Source organism: Columba livia, chromosome 1 (assembly GCF_036013475.1).
Source record: "Columba livia isolate bColLiv1 breed racing homer chromosome 1, bColLiv1.pat.W.v2, whole genome shotgun sequence".
NCBI lineage: Eukaryota > Metazoa > Chordata > Aves > Columbiformes > Columbidae > Columba > Columba livia.
In genome coordinates, this window is record NC_088602.1 from 43360703 (window position 1) to 43382728 (window position 22026).

The window sequence follows — 22026 nt, forward strand, 5'->3', positions numbered from 1 at the left end:
AGAAGATTTACATATTTTCATATATATGTATATAGTTACCTTGATAACAGATGTCTCGACTCTGGATGGAGGACTCTGCACTTGTGCTGCTGCCGCCATGTTGGCGATGGTACTAAGGTGATTCATCTGGCTCATTGCCATGGTGACAGATGCTGGAGGTAGGCTCACGGGAATTAACGGGTGAGGCATCATCATAAAAGGAAGTTCCAACCCTAGTGGGGATTAAAAAAAAAAAAAAAAGAAATATGTTTATGCATTTTTTTAAAACATTGTCTTTTTTTCCTCCTGATGGACTATATTCAAGTGATGGGTGACAAGATGGTTGACATTGCAGGACAAAGCAGCTGTGTGTCAGTTCTCTTCTGGGATATGCATGGGTAAATCACTAGCAACCATGGAGGGTTTCTAGCCACAAGGAGAGGCTATTAGACCTCTTAGTTTGTTCATATCAGTGTAATGTATGGTATCATTGCTAAACAATGGCTGTTTATTATCTTTTGTAATATTTGCTGTAAGGTGCTTTAGCAATGCATTATTAGGTCACTGATGCACAGGTTAGCAGTTATTTTCAGTATCAATTTTGTTGCATATGTATTTGTTCTTCACAGTCTCCACTTTCCCTGCTTAATACTTTACAGGAAGCATTCCAGTATTCCCCACATCTTTGATTTTTCATGCCCTATTTATATAAAACACAAAATTAAGACAGGAATTGGAAAACTGCTGATGTTAGTGCTGAAAGATGTCAACCCGTACCATTTGGCAGAAGGTGGTTCTGTTGCAGAGGGTTGAGAGGATGGCTAACTGGAACATTATGCTGTCCAGGCAAGTTGGGGTGGTTAACAGAGGCCTGTGATCCTTGGGTTGGGGGAGACTGAAGTTTTTCTTTATCCCAAGAACCATCACTGCTGCCTGTGGGGAATGAATATGTATTATTTGGGTGAAGGAAGACTCCAAATTTTCAATGTCTGAATTTGCAGTCAAGGTCAGCCATCTAACCTTTTTTGCAAGTGATTTTTATTTTTTTTAATATATGGGTTTGGCCTCTGAAAAAGATACATATGGATAACTTTTTTAAAGTTAAGACTTAGAACACAAACCTAAAAGAATTATAGCTGTGCTCAGTTACAATAAGTTTGTGTTTGATGCATAATTTTACACATACTTTCGCCATTCTTAGCAAGCAAAACTGTATACGGCATTTGTTTTATACATAAGACAATATTTTTGCCTGTAAAATGTCTAAAAAAAGAATATTGCCTGTTACACCAATTAAAATTTAAGCTACCTTAATTTCTTCTTGTATTTGTGAATAAATAAACATTACATGAAGTCACTAAAAATTTAATTTATTGAGGGCACCAACATGCATGTATATGTGCTTGGCTGATGATTCTATTTTGTATATTCAATTTTTATTTCATATTCTTAATTAATAATTAAAATGTGAGGGATTATTAAGCAATTCCTGCAGTCTTCTGGTAGAGGAATGAACTAACAGCAAGGAAGAATGTGAACAATTAAGTGTTGAGATGAGCAGTAATTCATATATTTCGGAAATACCCTTTTTCACTATTGCAGACCTTCTTGTAAAAAGTATCCACAGAATTAAACAGAAGAATGCAATTAAAGGACAGTACTAAAAATTCATATAACATTATTAATTTGTACATTTATATATAATTAAAAGTTTAAAATCTTCCAGTCTGGTAACTTATATTATTCATGGGGCATATTTATGCATCATGCTGAGATTGAATATATGTATGCTATATATGTATGCTTATGCATACAAAGTTATCTATACACTCATTGTATGAGTTTACCATATACAATCAATAAACAACGCTTGCATATATTAATAAATATGTATATATGCATGCATTCTCAGCAGTATTAATATACACATCAGCAATATACCATTGCTTCCTTTTTCATATAGGGTACAACTTCACCCTCCTGACTTTGAAAGGTTCTACTATTTTCATAAGAATTTCTCTTGATAAGGACTTTAGGATAACGTAAGACAAGACCTATTTACTCTATACTCAATTTCTATTTAGTATTAGGGATTACCATTAAGTGCATATTTCTAAATGTTCTTCTATATACATCTTACTACTTAATGAACAACAAGGCCTAAAAAACAAAAGGACTAATACCACCTCCTCCTTAATTCAGTAGAAACAGTATTAGCACATTAGTCTTGACATTTCTTAACATCGTTTTTGTGGGTTGACAAAAGCACAAAAGTTGGTAGAATTCCAATTTAATTTCTCTAGATCTATTAAAAACCTGACTGTAAAAGCTGTACAACACAGTTTATAATGAAAAATACTCCATTATTGCCATGATTTTCTTTCCCTAGTTACTTCATGAAGACAGTTAAGGCTCAATATAAATTCTAACTCATTAGCTCAATACTGTCTCAGTCCTAGTATAAATTGTTCAGAAGTAGGTAATGAAAATTCAGTCCAAACTCTCTCGCAATCAAACAAAGCAATTTTATGAAACAATGAAAAGAATCAATTATATGAGATACTTTTATTATTTTACAAGAAATTGTCATAACCTTTATGCAGTGTACATAGCTAAGCTGGTTAATACCTGATCTGAATCTCATCACCTCTGAGAAGTGAACGTGTTTTCTTGTATTTGAGAACTCAGAGACTCTTAATAAAACATGAACCGACTTTCAAACACATATGTAATTGAAGGAGATAAACCTGAGCTGGAAAAATATTTTTTTATTAGTTTTCTTTTCTCCAATTTTCTGCTTTTTGCCACTGTGACATATACTTCTCACAGTAGAGCCACAAAGATGATTAAGAGAGCGGAGCATCTCCCGAGTGAGGAAAGGCTGGGGGAGCTGGGTCTCTTTAGCTTGGAGAAGACTGAGGGGTGACATTATTAATGTTTATAAATACGTAAAGACAGAGTGTCGCGAGGATGGAGCCAGGTTCTTCACGGTGACAATGAATGATAGAACAAGTGGCAATGTGTACAAACTGGAACACAGGAGGTTTCATTTAATTTTGAGAAGAAACTTCTTCACGGTGAGGGTGACAGAGCACTGGGACAGGCTGCCCAGCAAGGTCGTGGAGTCTCCTTCTCTGGGACATTCAAGACCCGCCTGGACACATTCCTGTTTAACCTCATCTGGGTGTTCCTGCTCTGGCAGGGGGACTGGACTAGATGGTCTTTCAAGGTCCCTTCCAATCCCTAACATTCTGTGATTCTGTGTGACTCACTTATATCCTTTCGTTAAGAAATATGACCATGGAAATGAGAGTTAAAAACAAAAAGTGAGTTCATCTCATTTAATTTTAGCCAAAAATGTAGGTGTTGATGCATATTCAACACAGAAAAACAGGTAGTTCCAAATGGTCATTGAGCCCATCTTAGGGCATGTGCCCATAGATTAATAAAGCTGTTTTATGGTACTTAGAGCTCCATTAAAACACAACCTTGTGAAACCCTAAGCAGGAACATGCTCAATCTTAATTTTTTGCTTCTGTTAAGAAAGGCTGATGACAAAACTTCGTTCTGGCAGGCCTGGCAGCAGAGCACACACCACTTTGTCCATCTTGCTCTAGTTTCTTGCTGGTTGTGCTGCCGTCTGTCCTGCTGTGGCTAACGGGGAGGCAGCAAAGGCTCCTATGCTGGTCCCTACACTGGCTGGTTTAGCACGACTGTGATTGCACTGGGACTCAGCGCTGCCTGGTGACCAGGTAATGCCCAAAGGAAATGAAGAGGGAAAGACCACAAGAGAAAAATGGAGTGAACAGCCTCCGAGAATGCCTTCGTCTGCACAGTAACTGCAAAAGAAGCTTTTACAAATGGCTTAGACTTAAATGGCTTAAGTAAGATGAATCTGGCCCAGAATTACTTGGGGTTTTTATAGTTTTTGTTTTGTTTTGTTTTGTGTTTTTTTCGTTTTTGTTTGTTTGTTTTTGGTGTGTTTTGTTTGTGTTTTTTTTATCTACAAACTCTCCTGCCTTCACCATTAACTAAAAATTTGGTTTGGGACATTTATTTTCTCTTCTTTATAAAAAAACTGAGATAGAAAAAGCTATGTTTGTAAAATGTATTTTATACTTGGGGTAAAATTCTCTAATTTACATGTAAAGTTATAATATTCTTAACAAGATCATCATTTGATAAATCCTTTAAGCTTATTGTTTTATACTTCCCCATCAAAACACGACATCCATATGTCATATATGTAAAGGCATACATAGATTACACAAATATGTATTAGTAATTATATGACTATTTATTAATATTATAGACAAGGAAGATTTTTGCATTTTATAGGGCAGTTGAATTCCCAGTAACAAGGTATTTTCCCTGTTTATTAGCAAGATCTGCTACACTACAGTTAATTTCCTGTTACATGCTGATGTTCGATATGGAGATGGAGTCGATTCTGCTGTGACCGTTCCTAACCTGGCCACAGAATTTTGTACGGTCACTCATAGACTGTCAATTACGGCACCGCTTACGTGGCTCAGAAATTAGAGCTCTTCTAAATCAGCACTCCCTTCTGCCTCAAAATTATGCTGTCTATTGTTTCAGAGTGATATCAAACCCAATAATAAATTAGAAGAGAGAAGACAAGCTTCAGAAAGCGAAGTTATCGAGGCTAGCATTTAGTCAGTGACAGATTCTTTAATACTTGTAGTCTGGCATTGTCTGTCAAGATTTGTTTACAACTAAAATGATTCATAGACAGAATCCAATCCATAACATTAGAAACCACTTTCAAACTACAGGCTGGTGCACTCCTGAACACTTTAAGTGGACAGACACAGATACAAATAGCCTTGGCCATTTGCTGTGTTTTTCTTACGTTAGTTAAGCGGAACGATTTTCCTCTTAGAGGAAACAGTTATTTTCATTAATGTCAAAGCGAAAATAAGTGTTATTCCTTAGACACTACTCACCGTCTGCACACATAAGTGCTAGCTACCAGTTCTGTCACTTTTTACATTTGATTGTGATTTAATGCATACAGTGGTTTCGAAGAGTATTAAAAAATCTGTTGCCTTCGTCCTCTTCACTTGTTGCCCTGCTGGAGGCTTATGTTTTTCCAGTTCCCATCAGTGGCTGTCAAGTCTTTGTAATAGGATTAAAAGCTTGGACACCTGATATCCCTGGGTGCTGCAGTTCACCCTCATAAAAGCTGTTTGCTTTAAATTGAGAGAAAATCAGTTTTTAGTGGCATAATTAATTAAATTATGCAAAGTGTTCCAGATTCAGCATAACACTTTCTGAAGCAGCAATTGGAAGCTCTACATTGCATTCAAACAGCATTTCAATTGATGCTGCACCAGGTTGACCATAGAGTAGCATTTTCAAGGCTTTCAAGCACAAGGGATCCAATTTTGAGATGCAGATGCTTAATGTTGAGTGCTCAAACCTCATATATATGCACTTGAATAAGCAATTTGTTAGCCAACTACATATTTCATGTGCGATAGTGATGATATGAGCACTGAAAAATTGGAAATTGAAGTTCCAAATGTAAGTACACCAGTTTAAAAACTGAGTTCAGCTTGTCTCACATTTACTCACCACGGACAACCTGATGGAACCAAAACAACAATATATTTTGATAATTTAAAATGTGGACTACAGAATTCAGTGTTTTCCCCATCAGCAACACTCCAGCACATATTTTCCATAATGTGAGTTACCTTCTCCCGTGATCAGCGGTTACACAACAAACCATTATTTGTACACTGGCATGGGTCTGTAAAAGCCTGATGCCTGGATTATTTGTATTCATTAGTAGCACAATTAGGTAGCTTGGGATGGTAACAATAAATGAAAACCATTCTGGACTGGAAGGTAATGCAGATAAGAAGAAGAAAATGAAGCAGAAAAGGAGACCATACAATGTCAGCCTCGCAAACAAACTCTGATCTGAACGTATCAGATTCATTTTTCAGAGTCACATCTTACTAATTTTCTTTTCTCATTCTGTCCCCAGTGCAACTCAACTTGCCTAAATTTAGGTCCCCACAACGTGAGCGGAGCAGTTTAGTTCCCATGAGAGTCAACAGGGACGTGCCCAAGAGGCTCTGGAGAACTGTGGAGCTCCCTCTGTGAGAGACAGACCCATCTTGTGGCAGCTGAATCTGCATCTCCTGGTTCCATGGACCACAGCGACCCCTCTCCCAGACACAAACGCATGAACACACATCACCTCAGATGGCCCAAATAATCTGAGACATGTCTTACAGGGTTGGTGAGTACAACGCAGCACCTTTGGGAGATGTCATGGCCATCTGGAGATGGAGATCAGGCAGGATTCTTGAGGGTATCTCAGGTAGTAGCACTTTCTTATTTCTAGGCAACTAAACCAAACTTTCTGGTGTTATAGGTGGATTTTAGAAATTAAAATTAGTCAATGTGCCAGTCCCTCAGGTCTTCTTCCCCTTCCCTTCATGTCGATAACTTGGATATTTTATGGCATCCCAGGGAACAAGCTTGCCTTTAGGCGAGTGAATCCCAGCCTTGGCTCAGGAATGGCTTCATGTAACATTACATACACAAGCAAAATCACATGGCAAAAACACAAGAAAGAGCTTGAGCTTCTACTAACAACTCAAATCACCAACTTTTTTTTTCTTTTCATGTACTACTGATCTTCTTTCACTCCCCTAATCTTGCCGTTATCTTCTGTGTTTGCTGAAACAATTTGTCTCTCAGCAACAATTACCAAACAAAGCATCAGTATCAGCTGTGGTGGCTCATTTTTCTGAAGTGGACTATTCACTATCTAGGCTATTTATGTCCAATGGAAAATATGCATAATCAGTGTGCTAAAAGTTGGTAATCTCAGCATCCTGACAGTGAGGAAACCTCTTCATAAAACTGTCTAAATCAAATCCTGTTGCTTTAGACTTTGAATTACTATAAATTCACAATTCCATTTTTGTATAATTCAACCCCCGAAATCAGCTGTAGTATTTATGTACAATATATGAAAGTTGTGAGACTGTACAGAGGACAGACATCTATAGATAAAGGCACTTTTGTAAGACTTCTATGTTACTGCTGTACCATTAAAAGCAAAAAGACCTTTGCCATATGTAAACAGTATCTGTCTCAGATTATTGATACTTGAAAAACAAAGTATTACTACCTCTTCTGAGATCACAAAGTACTGTGACATAGGAAAATAATAAGTTTCCCAAGATATCTCTGGAACACTTTGTACTCTGCCCTACATAAGCATTTTTAATTTTTTTTTCCTCCTCACAAAGCATTGCCTTGTTATTTTATGGTTATATAATCATGCTTATGCTCTTAAATAGACCATGAGAAATGTGGCCTGATAATTGAAGGTTTTCTATAATTTTCTCTAACATAGTGGGCTTATGGGTCTGTATCTATAGTTCCACTATTATCATGATGGAGCATAAACATGTATAGCAGTAAATTCTGGAAAAGAAAAAAAAAAAAGACTATTCTTTGATAAACATTTTTCCACAGAAATATATAAAGGAGAAGCCAAGAGAACCTTTGAAATCACATATGGTTTCTTTGCAGACAACAGTGGCAATCTGTAAAGATATTTTAGCCTCAGTCATGTCGACTGCTTCATTCACTGTCTTAATTGTATTGCATAGGTTTTCCTTGGCAATGGCAGAGAAACGATAAATGCACTTTGCACTGTAAGCCAGACTTGCACCCACTTTATTCACCCCTTTTGTATTTATGTTCTAATAAAGAAAAACTGCAGTACAAACTGGTAATTCCAAAAAATAAGATGGAATTCTACATGATGAAAATCAGAGTATATGCTTAATCATTAATCAGAAAATACTGAATTTATACAAACTTCTAAGGGAAAGGATTTTTTTTTACAGTGATACTGAGTCCCAGGAAATATTTATGTAATGTTTTATACTAATCCTTCATTATTTCACCAGAAAGATTAACACAAGAAAAGCTTTTTAAAATTCAATTTAATGAATAATGAAACTGTCCAACGCAAGTGAAAGCTCAGCAACTCAGTTACAGGCTGTGTGACATTTACCTAAAAATAGACTTTCCATTTGTTTCCTTTAACAAACACCTAATTTGGGCTCATTTCATAGATAATACACAGTTTATTTTTATGGTTATATGATGTTATAAGATAAGAGTGCAATTTAGACAAGTAAATTTGTGACATCATCAAGAAATAAAAAATTAGATGTAGTTGTATGGACTGTATTCAGGAAAATAATAACTGGAAAGCATTTTACTGTCAGGTACACCTGAGCAAATACATTAACTGCAGAGCAGAGCACAAAGCTAGAATCATAGCTAGTCCCTTGATACAGAGTTTTTATAACTTTGAAATGGATGAGCTACTAGTAGTCAACCAAAATCGGCAAAAAACTTACATTTTCTTTACCTCTTTTTCAACACAATAAACATAAAAAATTCTTTAGTGAACATCTTTATTATTGCTGTATGTGCCTGTTTATAAAAAACTCACATTGAATAGATAATGGATACATTACTAAATATTCTCATTGTATGCAATTGTGTATATATATCAGGCTCAATATAACAGGCTTCATTTTAGTACAGTGCAAACTAAAACAGACAGGTCCAGAAACTTGTCTGAGGAGAAAGATGCAGTTTGAGCTTCTGAGTAACAGAACTGTGATTCTGTCTGAGCCTTGCAGAGAACATGCATTCGGATGGAAGCCTGTGCTTAACATCTGCATTGGACTGAGGGATCCCTCAGTGGTGTGTGCTGACTCTTGCTACCTCTAATCTGAGTTTTACAGTGTCTAATTCTTTGGTAAAAGGCAAAATAAATTTTTAAAAAAGGGCAAACCAAAGCAATACACCACATATCTATTTGGCAACTTGCCCTCTGGCTTTTCTTTATCTTTACTAAAGACTTCTCTCAAATAACCCCAGAAGTTTTAAAAAATAATAATTATTACCCCAGTACAGCTAGTAGTCCTGTAATACAAAAAAAAACAGAAAAAAAAAAAAACCAAAACAGAAAATTCTCAGTAAATATACTGACACACAAAAAATATTCATGAAGTGCATAAAGTGAGAAATTCAAGTTTCCTAATGTCTTCTATAACCAGAAAGATACATAACACTACTTTGACCACATTTTGCCCCACATGTTTCAGCTGTGTTACAATATGGAAAAACAAGAGATGCAAGATACATTGAGTCTGAAGTATTGAAATTAAAAGCAAGAAGGCCTCTGTCAACTCATTTTCAGTCTGTTCAGAAAAAAGATGCAGCCAGGATGAAAATGCAAAGTAGGGAGGTTGACATATTACAGGTAATCATGTTTATTGATGATTAAAAAGAAATAATGCTGAACTGAACAGGAATATTTCCATTTCAGCACAAAGTCTTAACAGTACATAGGCTCTAAAAGATTGCACACAGAATAGTTTCTTAAACATTATTCTGCAGATTTTTTCTCATTGATTTTTTTAGCTGTTTTCTTAGAAAACAAGGCTCAATTACCAAAAATCAGACCTTATTAATAAACAGATTAATATCCAGTCTTAAGCACATTTGATAGCAAGGTCTCCTTGCAATTACATCTCTGTGCTCTCTGAGAAAACAACCACAAGTTGTCTCCATGAAACCCCAACAACTGCAACAAGTTCCAGACTCTCGCCGGAGCACATGGCTGAGCTTCCCATTCAAGGAAAAGGAGATCCGTGTTTCCCCACAAGTTGGCTTGATGTGACGTGTGGGGCTGGACACAACTTACCCCACGAACAGAGGTTTCCTCATCGATGCTGTGTCTCTTCTACACTAGAAAACTGCTGCAGGAAAGCCAGAACGCATGAGCTCTGAGGCTCACAGAGTAAACGCCTCCTCCCTTGGGAAGCACGTATATGGTTTTGCTTTAGCTCTCTCATGACCATCCTGATATAGTCTCTAACTTTTATTTAGTCTTGTCAATTTGCATCATGTCATAGTCTCACACCTAGTCTCACACATAGTCTCAAAGGAATCCAGTGATGCTGAAGATGATAATAATAGTCATTATCATTATTAAAAATGCCCTTTTCCTAGCTTTCAGATACACAACTTCACAACTTCAGTGTTCTTTGAACACGTATGTATGTGTCCCTGTGTACATCTCTACCTTTGTGTCACACACACAAATACACAAATGATAAAACAAAATGTCAGCTAGAAATGTACTTAAAGTGTCTTCTTTTCATACACTTAGTGTTGTATGCAGAGCATATATGTCAGCCAGCTCAAAATCCAGCCTGCTCAGCTTAGCAAACGAAACCATACCATGAATCATGCTTCCTTCATCAAGGTTTAACACATATATTATCATGTTTGCCACAGACTAAGAATCATTATTACAGCTGAGCTGTTATCCAGTACTTCATTATGCTACAGTAACTTCATTGTGCTGTTAAGCCTTTAGGGTTTTTTCTGTATTTCCATGTCCCAAGGCAGATGATTGTGTAACTTAAAGAAGGAAATCTTATCCAAGATTTCATGGAACCTGAACCTTTTTTTCTGGACTTCTGAAACTGTTCTGCACATGATTTATTGTTTTCTCAGGACAAGGATGACAAAAATGACAACTACTATGACTAGTCGTAACAGTAGTAGTAATAAAACGTGATAGTTAGAGCAGGTGAACAGTCCTGGCCTCAAAGGGCTTACAGTGTGAAAATACTGTAAGAAATTGTAAGTATACACACACAAAAGACTAAGGAATTCCACTCAGTAAGGGAGATCTATAGATAAATGTCTATTCTGTTTTAATTGCATCTCACAGTTGCTGCTGTTTACACACACAAAAAAAAGATCATTTTCTCTTTGAGACCTAGTCTACCAACATTTTTCTATTGATATAATGATCCCCTACCCCACTCAAAACTGCTACTGTTTTTCTGGCTGGAGTCTTACAAAAAATGATCAAAATTTTAATGCAAAGGCATCTAAAAGTATGAAATTGGATTAAGAGTGTAGGAATATGAATTGCATATATCTTAGTAAATTTCTTAAATATTTTCTTGCATTTTTGTGATTTTGTGGAGGGGTGTAACTACGTTCTAATTAATTTTGTTATTTTTGTTTTGCTATTAAAATGGAAAGACATCACTTTAAGTTATTTAAAACAAAATACTTATTTTTCTTTCCTTTGCAGGGGGTCTGGACTAGTTACCAAGAGCCATTTCTAGTGGCAAAATTTTCACCTATTGTGGAAGAGACTAAAGAGTCAAGCCAGTATTTGATACAAAAGCCTATTGCCACTAAATGATAGTCTGTTAGTTTATTCAATATTGGCTTTCGAGTTTTCTCCTTTTTATTCTTCTGTAATAGTTCTAGGACAAGAAAGTTCTCCTAAACTGCTATACCAAGATTTAGTACTCTTAACTTCACCAACCCCACATGAACTTACAGTCATTCTGATCATGTTAGTATCTTATATTAACGCAATTCATGCAGGATAGCAAGCAGCTTTTAATTTTCCTTTAAACAACAGGTCTAACTTTGTGTCATAGACAAAATTCCTGGCAAGGGAATATATATACCCAGATCCATCTCATCTAGTAAAAATCAGGATGGCAGAGTTGCTCAGTGGTGAGGAAAATACATAACCACACGTCTTATTCTGTTTCCTAGCGCCATCAATCTTTCTTCATGACCAATAATTCTGTTGGTCAGAGGGGAGGTACGTAACAGGAGAGACAATAGGTACACTCATAGGAGAGACAAAACAGTATTTTTTCTTCATCCTGCTTTGATTCAATTAGTTAAAATATTCTTAAGGTCAGAACTCTGGGTACAATGTTGACAAAGATAACCTCTATTCCAACGTCTCTTGCTTTCTGGAGAAGTTTCTTGACCAGTGTATAACTAGCGGCTGTTATATCAAAACAATACGCTTTCAAGATCATCACTAGGTGCCTCCTCAGCATCATGTATCTGATCCTCTGCACACCAAATGGATAAAGATGTTTCTCCATGTTAAGTCTCTCAGACTTAAGCCCTACAAACAAGGCGTTGTTACATTGTCCAGCTCAGTACCAGATCACCATTCATCCTAAGTTTCTCAAAACCACATGAAAACACCTCAGCTGGTTGTCTGGATTTCATTATGCTGGCCAGACACCTGAAAGTTTCTTGAAATGGTTCTACCACAATGGAACTGGCAGAGTGCTTCACTGCATACAACCCATCATTACGGAACATTATGGCCTATAGAGAAGTCTGCATTGCTAATTTTTAGCTACCTCGTGTCAGATGAGATGGATCTGGAAGTAAATCTTTGCGCTAGGCATGTTGTTGAATGGACAATTCTGAAAACCATTAGCTTCTACCACAAGCATTTTGTTAGTGTAAGGCAAGGAACTACGATGCTGTCTGCTCAAAAGCAGGGAAGCATGTTGCATCACGCCCCTGTTACAATACTGAGAAGAGGCCTCTAGGTCTGCACCTTGGCTTTTATTGAGACAAAATGAGACAAAGCAGAGTCAAGAATACGTTTTTGTTGCTGGGACAGTCTGATGTTGTGGGATTGGTCTTCTGGGACTATCACTCATAAATCAAAAATGTCAGGTCATCATAACCACGACTCTCTGTCCACCTTCAGCACAACCCAACCTCCACTTTGTCCATCACGGTGTAAAGACAAGCCACAGCAGATTCTTCCAAAGTACGGGACTGTAAAACCATGTCATTTCCTTGTGTATGAAACTCCTCTGAGAATGCTCTCATGAATGTCTTTTAAGTGCATCTCAACAGGGCCAAGAGGTCTCTTCCTCTTTGCATGTGCAAAGAGAAAAAATTGTGCTTGATGTGTTGTTAAACTTGTAATCTGTCTTGAATATAAGAAAATATAAGTGAACTAATCCTTTGTAATACACACTGCTTAAGTAAAAAGAAAAAAAAAACACATTAGTTTTAGATTGAAAAATGTTTAGGCATAGACCTTGAATGGAAATATTGGACAAGAGCCAGAAGTTTTTGTGATGCTTGAGGAAAAATGATACAAAATTTGTGTCTGTTTTCTAAATTGTAAAAAATTTAAAATTCTGATTTAAGAGTTCTGTCTCTTTAAAATGAACTGGAACTTTTTTTAAAAAAAAGCTTTGTTTTTGCAAACAATCTGTCTAGTATATTGTCAAAAATAATATAATGACTAGTGGTTTACAGTAAAAGCTGCATTTCTTACTTTAAATCATGAAGACATAAATATACACACAAATCATTAACAGGCAACAATAATCCTAGAAATCAAATTTGGCCTAAAGGCCAGAATAACTTAAGAGTGGTATTCCTAGAAATGGAATTATAAGTAGTACTACTTGACATTTGGAATTCAAATCTGGCATACAGTTTACATGCCCTGCAAGATGTAGAACACATAATTCCACAATTACACTCCGTAACAGGAAAACATCTACAAATAATTTTTAAGTTCCTTTCCCTTTCAAAGATTAAGACTGAAACCCAGTTTCAATTGAAGTCAATGAGATTTGACTTAAGGCCGAAATTTAATTCCAGTTTCTTTGAGGTTCCAGTCTCAGCACAGCTGAGTAAAAAGATACAAGCTCTAAATCAAAGTAGTGTCAAGACATGTTAGCTCAAGGGATGTAAAAATGCTAAAAACTGGCTAAAAGCTTTACTATCTTGTGGTTAATCTATCAAGGGATAAAATACAGTATTTGAATATGAGATACGTGATAACAGAGTATTTGTCCTTTTAAGTGATTCACTAAATAAGGAAGCTTAAAAATCAAGACTACCTTTAGTGTCCACAGGGATTTCTGTGCAGTCTTCAGGATTGATACTGTGTTAAAGTATTAGTACAATTTTTCAAGCAGATTACTCTGAACATAATGCTTTGAAAAATTTAAAAAAGGAGAACAGGTAGCAAATGTCACTTCTTTCATAGCTACAAAATGCAAACTCCAAGTGTTTTAACCTAATGAATAAATGAGTTTGTCCTTTATGTATAAAATATAGTTTGTGTTTGTTGCACAAGTTTTTAATAATAGATGAATTTTAGGTTTGCTTCAACATATTCAATAAAGTGTGATTAATTTGGTTTTTCAAAAATGCAAACTAGACATTACTATATTACTCTGTAAAATGCACAGCTTGCAACATTATTGTCTCTGTGGGATCTTAAATTGAATTGTAAAATGTGTCTTATTTCCAGTTTGATTTATGTAAGAAATTTCAGTGAATAATGCCCTTTTTGAAGTTTCAGTGCTTTCTGCAAAGAAAAAATACATAACTAAAAATCATGACATAGCTTATTATAAATCACAGCAAAGTTCTATCCTTACATAATGCTCCACTTAAAAATCATATACCGAAGCCACATACTATGTTCAATTCAGTGAATTAACTTTTTTTTGAAGTTTCGTATTATGACAGATTATATAACGCATTTTTGACATGTTCTGTGATTTTATTGCGATATTCTAAGTAATTACCAAATCTCTTTTTCTCTAAAAAAGCTTTCCTGTGCCCTGAGAATTAATCTATGATACCATTTAACTTGGCTTTTTGAAGTAAATATCACTAGATAAAAAGCCAGCTGGTTCTGAATAATGGGATACTTGAATGAATGTATTAGTGTTTGAAAATGAGAGTACAAATCTTTTAAAAAGATTAATTTCCATAAGAAAGATAGCTCACAGATCTACAAAAGAATAAATTCAAAACATAATAAACTGGCAGAAAGAGAGGTAGATTAAAGTAAAGGCAGCAGCACCTTGTTATTGCAGCTGTTGTATAGCAGTGATTCTGTATCAATTACAACATTTGGTAGGTATGGGCAACCTCTTCAAAGGTTTCAGTATAAAGCCTGAGCCCGGAATACACAGCACACCCTACGTAATAACCTGAGTGATTAATTTTTTTTCCCTAACAGGACATAACTTTTGTTCCCAACAATTGAGTCTCTGGGAAGAGTTACAAAGACGCTTCTGAATTCAGTGTGAAAAGCTCACATCCGTTTTGTTTTTTATTAAAGATTTGGATATGAATTTATCTTTATCATGAAAAGAGCTTGGCTTTATCACTGCACACAAATGCTGACATCAGCAGGTAAACTGACTTTTGTTGTCCTATGGACTTTATTTTCAATATCCTGTTTCAAAATATGTTTCCTTGAATGGGTCTAGGATTCTGTTCACACAATTACTTCAGCCAAATATTAATGAGAACGGAGTTGGCTGATTCCACTAAGTACTCCAGGTTGGTATAAAATAAATTCTAAGACTGAAGGAATTAAATCTTATTGGGACAAACTTTAAAGCATGGGGGTTTTATTTGTTTGTGTTCTGATTATGCAATTAATCTAGATCTGCACAATTTTTTTCACTGGTATATGTGGAAGTCCATTGATCTAAGTAACCTATTCTGGGCAATCTAGTGAGTTTGCCATGAAACACAATATCCTTGGACAATGTTATAAAGCATTATAATAGTAAAGTGCGGGGAATTCCACCTGCCAAATTAAAACTAACAACAACAACAAAACCTGTAAGACTTTATGATAACAGCCACGAAGTACTGAAAATATTGTTACCAATATATTTTAGACAACAAAAGTTGTAATTTCCAAAAGAATGTTCTTTTCTCACAAAACTGCTGGAGAACAGGTTTAGCAAGACCACAGAGACCCATGTGTCTGGATTGTACCAGTGCAGCTGCCAGAGAGCAGCAAGTTTCTAAACAAGTCTAATGGACACATGAAACACAATTGCAGAGATTTCTGATCTTAGCCAGATTCAGACTGATTTTCAAGGGGTCAGAACCAGGTATTCTAGTGTCATCTTAATGACAAATTTTAACTCCTTCATTAAGGAAGCATTAAACCAAATGAAAATATTTGCATATTGAAAGATTTTCCTGTTTCTCTCCTGACTTGTTCTCTGTGGAAGCTGAATCATTGCTGCTGTGGAAAACTAGAACAAAGAGTAGTGGCCTGAGGGCAGACATGAAAGAAAGATACTTTAGATAAAAATTTCAGCTTAAAATTTTACAAAGTTGCGACAGTCATTACTGAAGACACAGGCTATATATAGACTGTACATAAAACTGTGCATGAATATATGCATATTCTCATATATACATGCAAAAGAAAACATCCAGCACAATGTTTGCCTGTGACTTGAAAATCATTAAAACTCTTATTTAGAAACCTATGGGCTTTCAGTTCACCCTCTATACATGCCGTCTTTTTTTTAATGGACTGTATTACACGCACTGAGTGAATGTAAGATAGTAGGAGCATTGCAATTTAAATAAGATTTTAAAACATTCAGAACTGGACTAAAGTACCTTGGCCTGAACTTCCATTTTGTTTTAACACTTTTTCAACTCAATTCAGCATATTTTGGTCTATATCTTGTGTTATACTTTCATAGATTTGTTAGATATATATTGCACATTTTTCAATATATGGGTACTTTCCACAGCACTAAAAGAAAGAGTTTCTAATTCCAGTGCTTTCAAATGAACATATTTCAAAATTTCTGTTGCAGTTCATGTTTTGCAATCCTGGCATATCACCACAAGTGAAACAAAAGCAGATCCTAAAATGTCAACATTTGACATGGAATGGATATTCAAGTTTTCCTAACATGCAATGTGCTTACAGTGACTACAAATGCACAATGGTGCAGACTACAAGTGAACTTCTTATGTGAATGCTACTCAAAATAATAGTTGCAGAATAGTATCTTAGTAAAAGCAGAAGTTTATGATATGGCCACATGATCAAAGGCACATTAGAGTTAATAATTAGGCCCTGATAGCTGAGCCAAAGTAAGTGGTCATGTTGTATGACAGAATCTGTTACCCTAAACTTCACCTATGCCAAGAACACACTGCATGGTCAGCAGAATGCCACAAGGAACAAATTATTAAGCCACGATAACTGAGAGATTTTCATTCATATGCCCACCCCTCTTGTCAGGAATCGTTAGAGAAATATTATACTGAATATGCAAACACATATGACACTTGCGTGCACTAAAAATGTCAACTGTCTCATGCTTTCTATATTATACAGGATATTCCACTCAGTTATATTGCAAGGCACAGAAACACTCGCTGCCCTGCCTGATAAAGATAATGTCAAACTTCAGTGAAAGAAGCACCAAGTCAAAAGACTAGAATTAGAACTGTGCAACAGCTGCGATGACTCATCCCGAAGATCATACCTTCCTCCATTATTTTAATTTGCTAAGTCAAATAAACTGCCAGACTCCCTTGTACGCTTTGAGAACATTGCAGACCTCCACACAGAAATGAGCTTTCAGTGATTAAGAATAATTTGAACTGAGTACATGAAACTAAAAACAAATCAGGGAAGTATTTCAAGATTAAGGCAAACGTCTATTGCAACGCAACTGAAAGGAGTTTAGACATTACAAAAAATGCATCTTAGAAATCAGTGACATTTACTATGAAAAGATGTTTCTTTTCAGTCTTTGTTAAAACTGGATACAAAATGTTTACAGCAATTTTCTGAAAGCAACCCCAGATTCTGTTTTAATCATCCTACTTCAGGAAAGCTGCTTTTAGTTAAAATATAAAAATCATAGTTACAAGGTTTCTGCAAACATAACTGCCATTCCATTAAGGAAATGGCACAGCAAACAGTAAATAGTGGCCCCAAGGGAAATGTAAGTATTGATTTTATTACTATGTTGGTTGGATTGTATTTGCAATTGTCAACTCTAATTTTAGGCTGTGCATTAAGTATCCTTATAATAGCTTAAGGAAAAGAGCAAATATTAATTAGAACATATTGATAATGTTTTTATAAGTCTTAGATTTAGTGCTTACCAAGCACATATTTTGAAAAAATACAAGCCTCTTCTTGCTTGTAAACGTAGCTAATAAATGAATAGACAGAAACTATAATTACATGGATTATATTATACTTTTGCACATTGAGTTATCTGCTGGATGCAATTACTTAAAATTAAACCTAAAATGAATTGCAAAGATATTTATTATTGCACGTGGCTATGTTCTGGCAAATAAGGTTGAAGTCACTATTCAAATACAAAATGATCAGTACACAGACTGATTGTAACTTTGATCTCAATAATTGCTTTTTAATAGTCAGACTCTCACTCCCCACTTAGTGTCCGAGTACAGCAGTGTACTACCTGCAGAAACTGCAGAACAGGTTATATTTGCAGATACTGCTAAAGGTAATTCATGACCTTTTTTCCTACTCTTGAATTAATTTAAAAGACTACTTACATAAAACCAAAATTATTATATGTCATTTGTTTCTAGCAATATTCATATGCACTTAGCTAGCAGAAAAGACTTTAGACTCATTTTGGTATAGAGCTGCAAAAAAAAAAATACTAGCAGACAGATACAATTATCTAATAGAAAATAAAGATCTAACAGCTGCTTTTTCAAAGTTACACAATCTTCACCTCTGAAATGAAAAGATGGTAAGTATGCAGCGATGGCAATTTCAAACAATGCAAGACTGATTGGACAATCCACAGGAAAAGGATTTCCTACCCATATGTACTTTGCATTTCAGTTTACACTGTTACTTGCACAAAAAGTACACTACAAGTGCCAACTGATATAGCTGACGCCTTAGAAAAATCTACTAATAATTTTATTGTTTAATGTGTTACATGTGTAAAGGTAGCTACAAATAATTGTTTATGCCATTTATAGTGTTGTCAACTCTTGCGATTCTATCGCCAACCCTGATAACATTCATATTTCTTAAAAATCTCTGCTAGAAATATGTGATGCTTTCAGCATCTCAGTTTAAAGAAAAGAAAAATCCCCTTGTTCCCTCCAGCACTGTGCTGTAATATCCCCAGTTGGGTGGGTATCCCTGCGGCTGGGTGAGCATCCCCAGCTGGGGGACACCTCCCCGGGCACAGCTGCACCTTCAGCCCCACCAGGGACACGCTCCTTTTAGGGGCAGCCAGACATTTACCCTGGGCTTAGGACCGTCATACGCATGAAGTTCTACATCGCTGTGAAGCTTTATCCTAAACCTTAAGAAAGCAGCAGATTACAAGCACAGTAGCACCAGAACATTAGTTTTCAGACAAATGACTTGACAATTGTTTGGTAGCTACCCCGGGCTCTATACATATTATACAACTACGCTGATTGCTGAGATAGTTAAGTGGAAGACCTTGCTGAATTTTCTTCTGCCTTTGTCCACACTACCTGTACAACAAGGAGCACACACAGGGACAGATTTGTTTCAAGGAATGCAGAAAGGGCACATCCACGGCTCAGTGGGCTCTTATGGTCTCTCACAGCCAGAGAGAGACAAGCTCCAAAGATACCACCAGCACTTTGTTCTTCACCAAGGCACAGCCTCTCGCAGAGCTGGCCTGAGAGCTGGGCAAGCAAAAGCTCTCCATACACACCCTCTGCACATTGTACCACCTAATAGCCCCTCCAGAAGCTTGCAGGTGAATAAATCTAAGTATGTTATGTTTGGCATGTATCAATGCATACAGATGTCTAAAAGTTCAAGGACCACATTTGTTATGCATGTATTCATACCTTCTTTCCTCCCATGGGACACCAAGATCTTAATCAAAAGTCTAACTAACACTTAGGTGGTGCAGAGTGAATTGTTTGTGGTTCACTTGGTAAAAGTAAATTTCATTATTCATACTGGTTACTAAAATTTGTGACTATTAATTTTACTGAACTGTTATTTATATTATGCAGCTATATCTTTGCTACCAAACAATTAAAGTAAATACAAAAAAAAAAGGTCAAAGAAAATATTAAACCTGAATTACAGGGTTTCATTTATAAGCATGTACATTTCTCCAACACAGAATAGAAGGGCTTCAGCAATGTGAGTATTGAATGACTGTAAGAAACATAAAATGCAAACTTCTTAATTCTGTAAATCTGAGTGCAATGAACTCTGACGAAACTATTTTATTGCACAGGATTTTACACTTCTAGCAAATGCAATATTGTTAATATAAAAATTTGGGAATATACATATAACCCATACTTCCTACACCTGCACTAGACAATGGCTGAAGTGGTTTCTTTCAATAATATTTCCATACTACTTTTTAAAATAATAAAGTTGTGTAAATTGTGACCTTACATGATTACTTGAAATCCTTTGAAAAGAAATTTTCTTTCTGTTACTATTGTCTAACAAGACCACCACATTGCATCATTTATCAGGCCTGAGAAGGCAGGCAACAGCAATAAAAACCATCTCTTTGATTACAAGCCTCTTTGTGTATTAAGCAAGCAAAACCATGTAACTTCGTGTTTCCTCAAATGTTTAAGCAATAGTAACTGTATACTGTTCCTCAAAGGAAAATTCATTCTGCCTGTTTCAGTTATGTCAGATGTCATTACCAGTATTTATTCCTGTTAAAAAGCTGGATTATAGTGGAAGAATTTGTGATCTCTCTTTAATTTCAGAATTAGATAGTATCATTTTAAGAGAGATTAATTTATTTACTATAAAAAGAGGAAAGGATAAGTGAATTCCAGTGTTATTTGAATCTGAGGGGGAAAAAAAAAAAAAGGAAGAAACTTGCATTATATTTTACTGAAGTAATACAAAAAAAGTCATTGATAATGTTAAACAGGGAAAGTGCTTTATTTTTTTAAATAGTCAGAAATGAAATAAAGTTGTTTCTACTCTCAGAGGAATCTCTGTTGTGGTGATAGGGAAAGCATTGCCACTAAAAGCTTAAAATGTTTCTCTTGTAGGCTCTCCCAAAACATCAGGCGTGATCTGCTGCTCACAGTCACATACAGAAATCTCCACTCCACCTCTGCGAATACAACTTTGTGTCAGTACAAGATAGCATTGATAAGGCTGCTAGTTTTCTCCTAGGGAAAGAGCTGAAATTAAAAGGAGCTGTAAATTTAAGTGAGGAGGTTAAAGCATTCCAAAATACACACTGTCGGCTCAGAGGAATTTGGAATGCCTTACGTAAATAGCTCTAGTCGGTGACCATTTTCTATGGCTAAACAAGCTGCTTAGAAGAATGGTTCATGCTGAGTCTTAGAACCACTAGTAAATTAAACAACATCAAAAAGGCAGGAAAAAAAAAGTTTACTACTTGATTAACACAAGATCTTAGAAGGAAGTTTAAAAATAATACAAAGCAAAATCTCTGTTGTATAGAGGAAAAAAAAATCCTGCATGTTATCAGATGGAACTCTAATTTTATTTCAGCGCATAAACAGAATACTCTGAACAGACATGTACATGAACTCGTAAGAGTCAGAAGCGTTTGATACACAAACCTTCCAAAAGAAACGCTGAATTTCTCTTCTGTGGATCGCTTTATCGTATCACAGATGGCAGCCCAGGAGGGGAAATGAGTTCTACAGACTCACCACCCACCGGTAGGGGAAGGGAGGGAGCAGACACTGGGCCAGTTTTGACCCTACCCCCTAGAATACCAGACAGAATCGCTTCAAGTCACAATTTCCTTCTCGCGCTGCTCCCAGGGCAGAGTGCAATTATGTACTGTGACTGGCTTAGGGCAGCCTGGGTCCACAATTAGTCCCTTGACCTTGTGGAGACTAACAGTGTGAGTAAGGTGAGTATGACATATCTCTCTCTCAAAATTCCCAATTATTTAATGCAGCTAATGTAACAGTAATTTCCCTGCATCTTAAAAAAAAAAAATAAAAAAAAAAAAAAAAACACAAAAGAAAAAAAAAGCTATCATATAAAGGGACTTGCCTATAAACTCAACTAAAAGGTCAAAATGATAAGTTTTAGTTCAATGTTTCCATAGCTTTTTCAATAAAATGAGTATGAATATAGATTATCTCTTTATTTCTACTTTTCACTACAAACCATAGGATTTTCTTCTACTTTCTCTAACAGGTTTATTAGTTATAGCTCTATTACAACAACATTAAAGGAAGTTCCATTCATATCACAGACGGCTATCTGTGACAAAGCTGATGGCAAGAAACCGTAGATGGAATAAATGCTGACATGGGTACATTAACGCACACACCACT

At 35.9% G+C, this 22026-nt stretch overlaps 1 protein-coding gene across 8 annotated transcripts in view; it reads right to left on the reverse strand.

The window, feature by feature from the left end:
* The window catches only part of DACH1 (dachshund family transcription factor 1), a 365083-nt gene that overhangs the window by 120403 nt on the left and 222654 nt on the right, over positions 1-22026 (reverse strand). For 4 of the 8 annotated variants that reach the window (XM_065055365.1, XM_065055384.1, XM_065055373.1 and 1 more), the window contains exons 4-5: positions 757-912; positions 40-212 (exon numbers count right to left, since the gene is read on the reverse strand). In XM_065055365.1, coding sequence (XP_064911437.1) covers positions 40-212; positions 757-912 — 329 coding nt within the window. The remainder of the gene's footprint in view (positions 1-39; positions 213-756; positions 913-22026) is intronic. The other 4 variants (XM_065055411.1, XM_065055430.1, XM_065055401.1 and 1 more) reach the window with 1 other exon arrangement.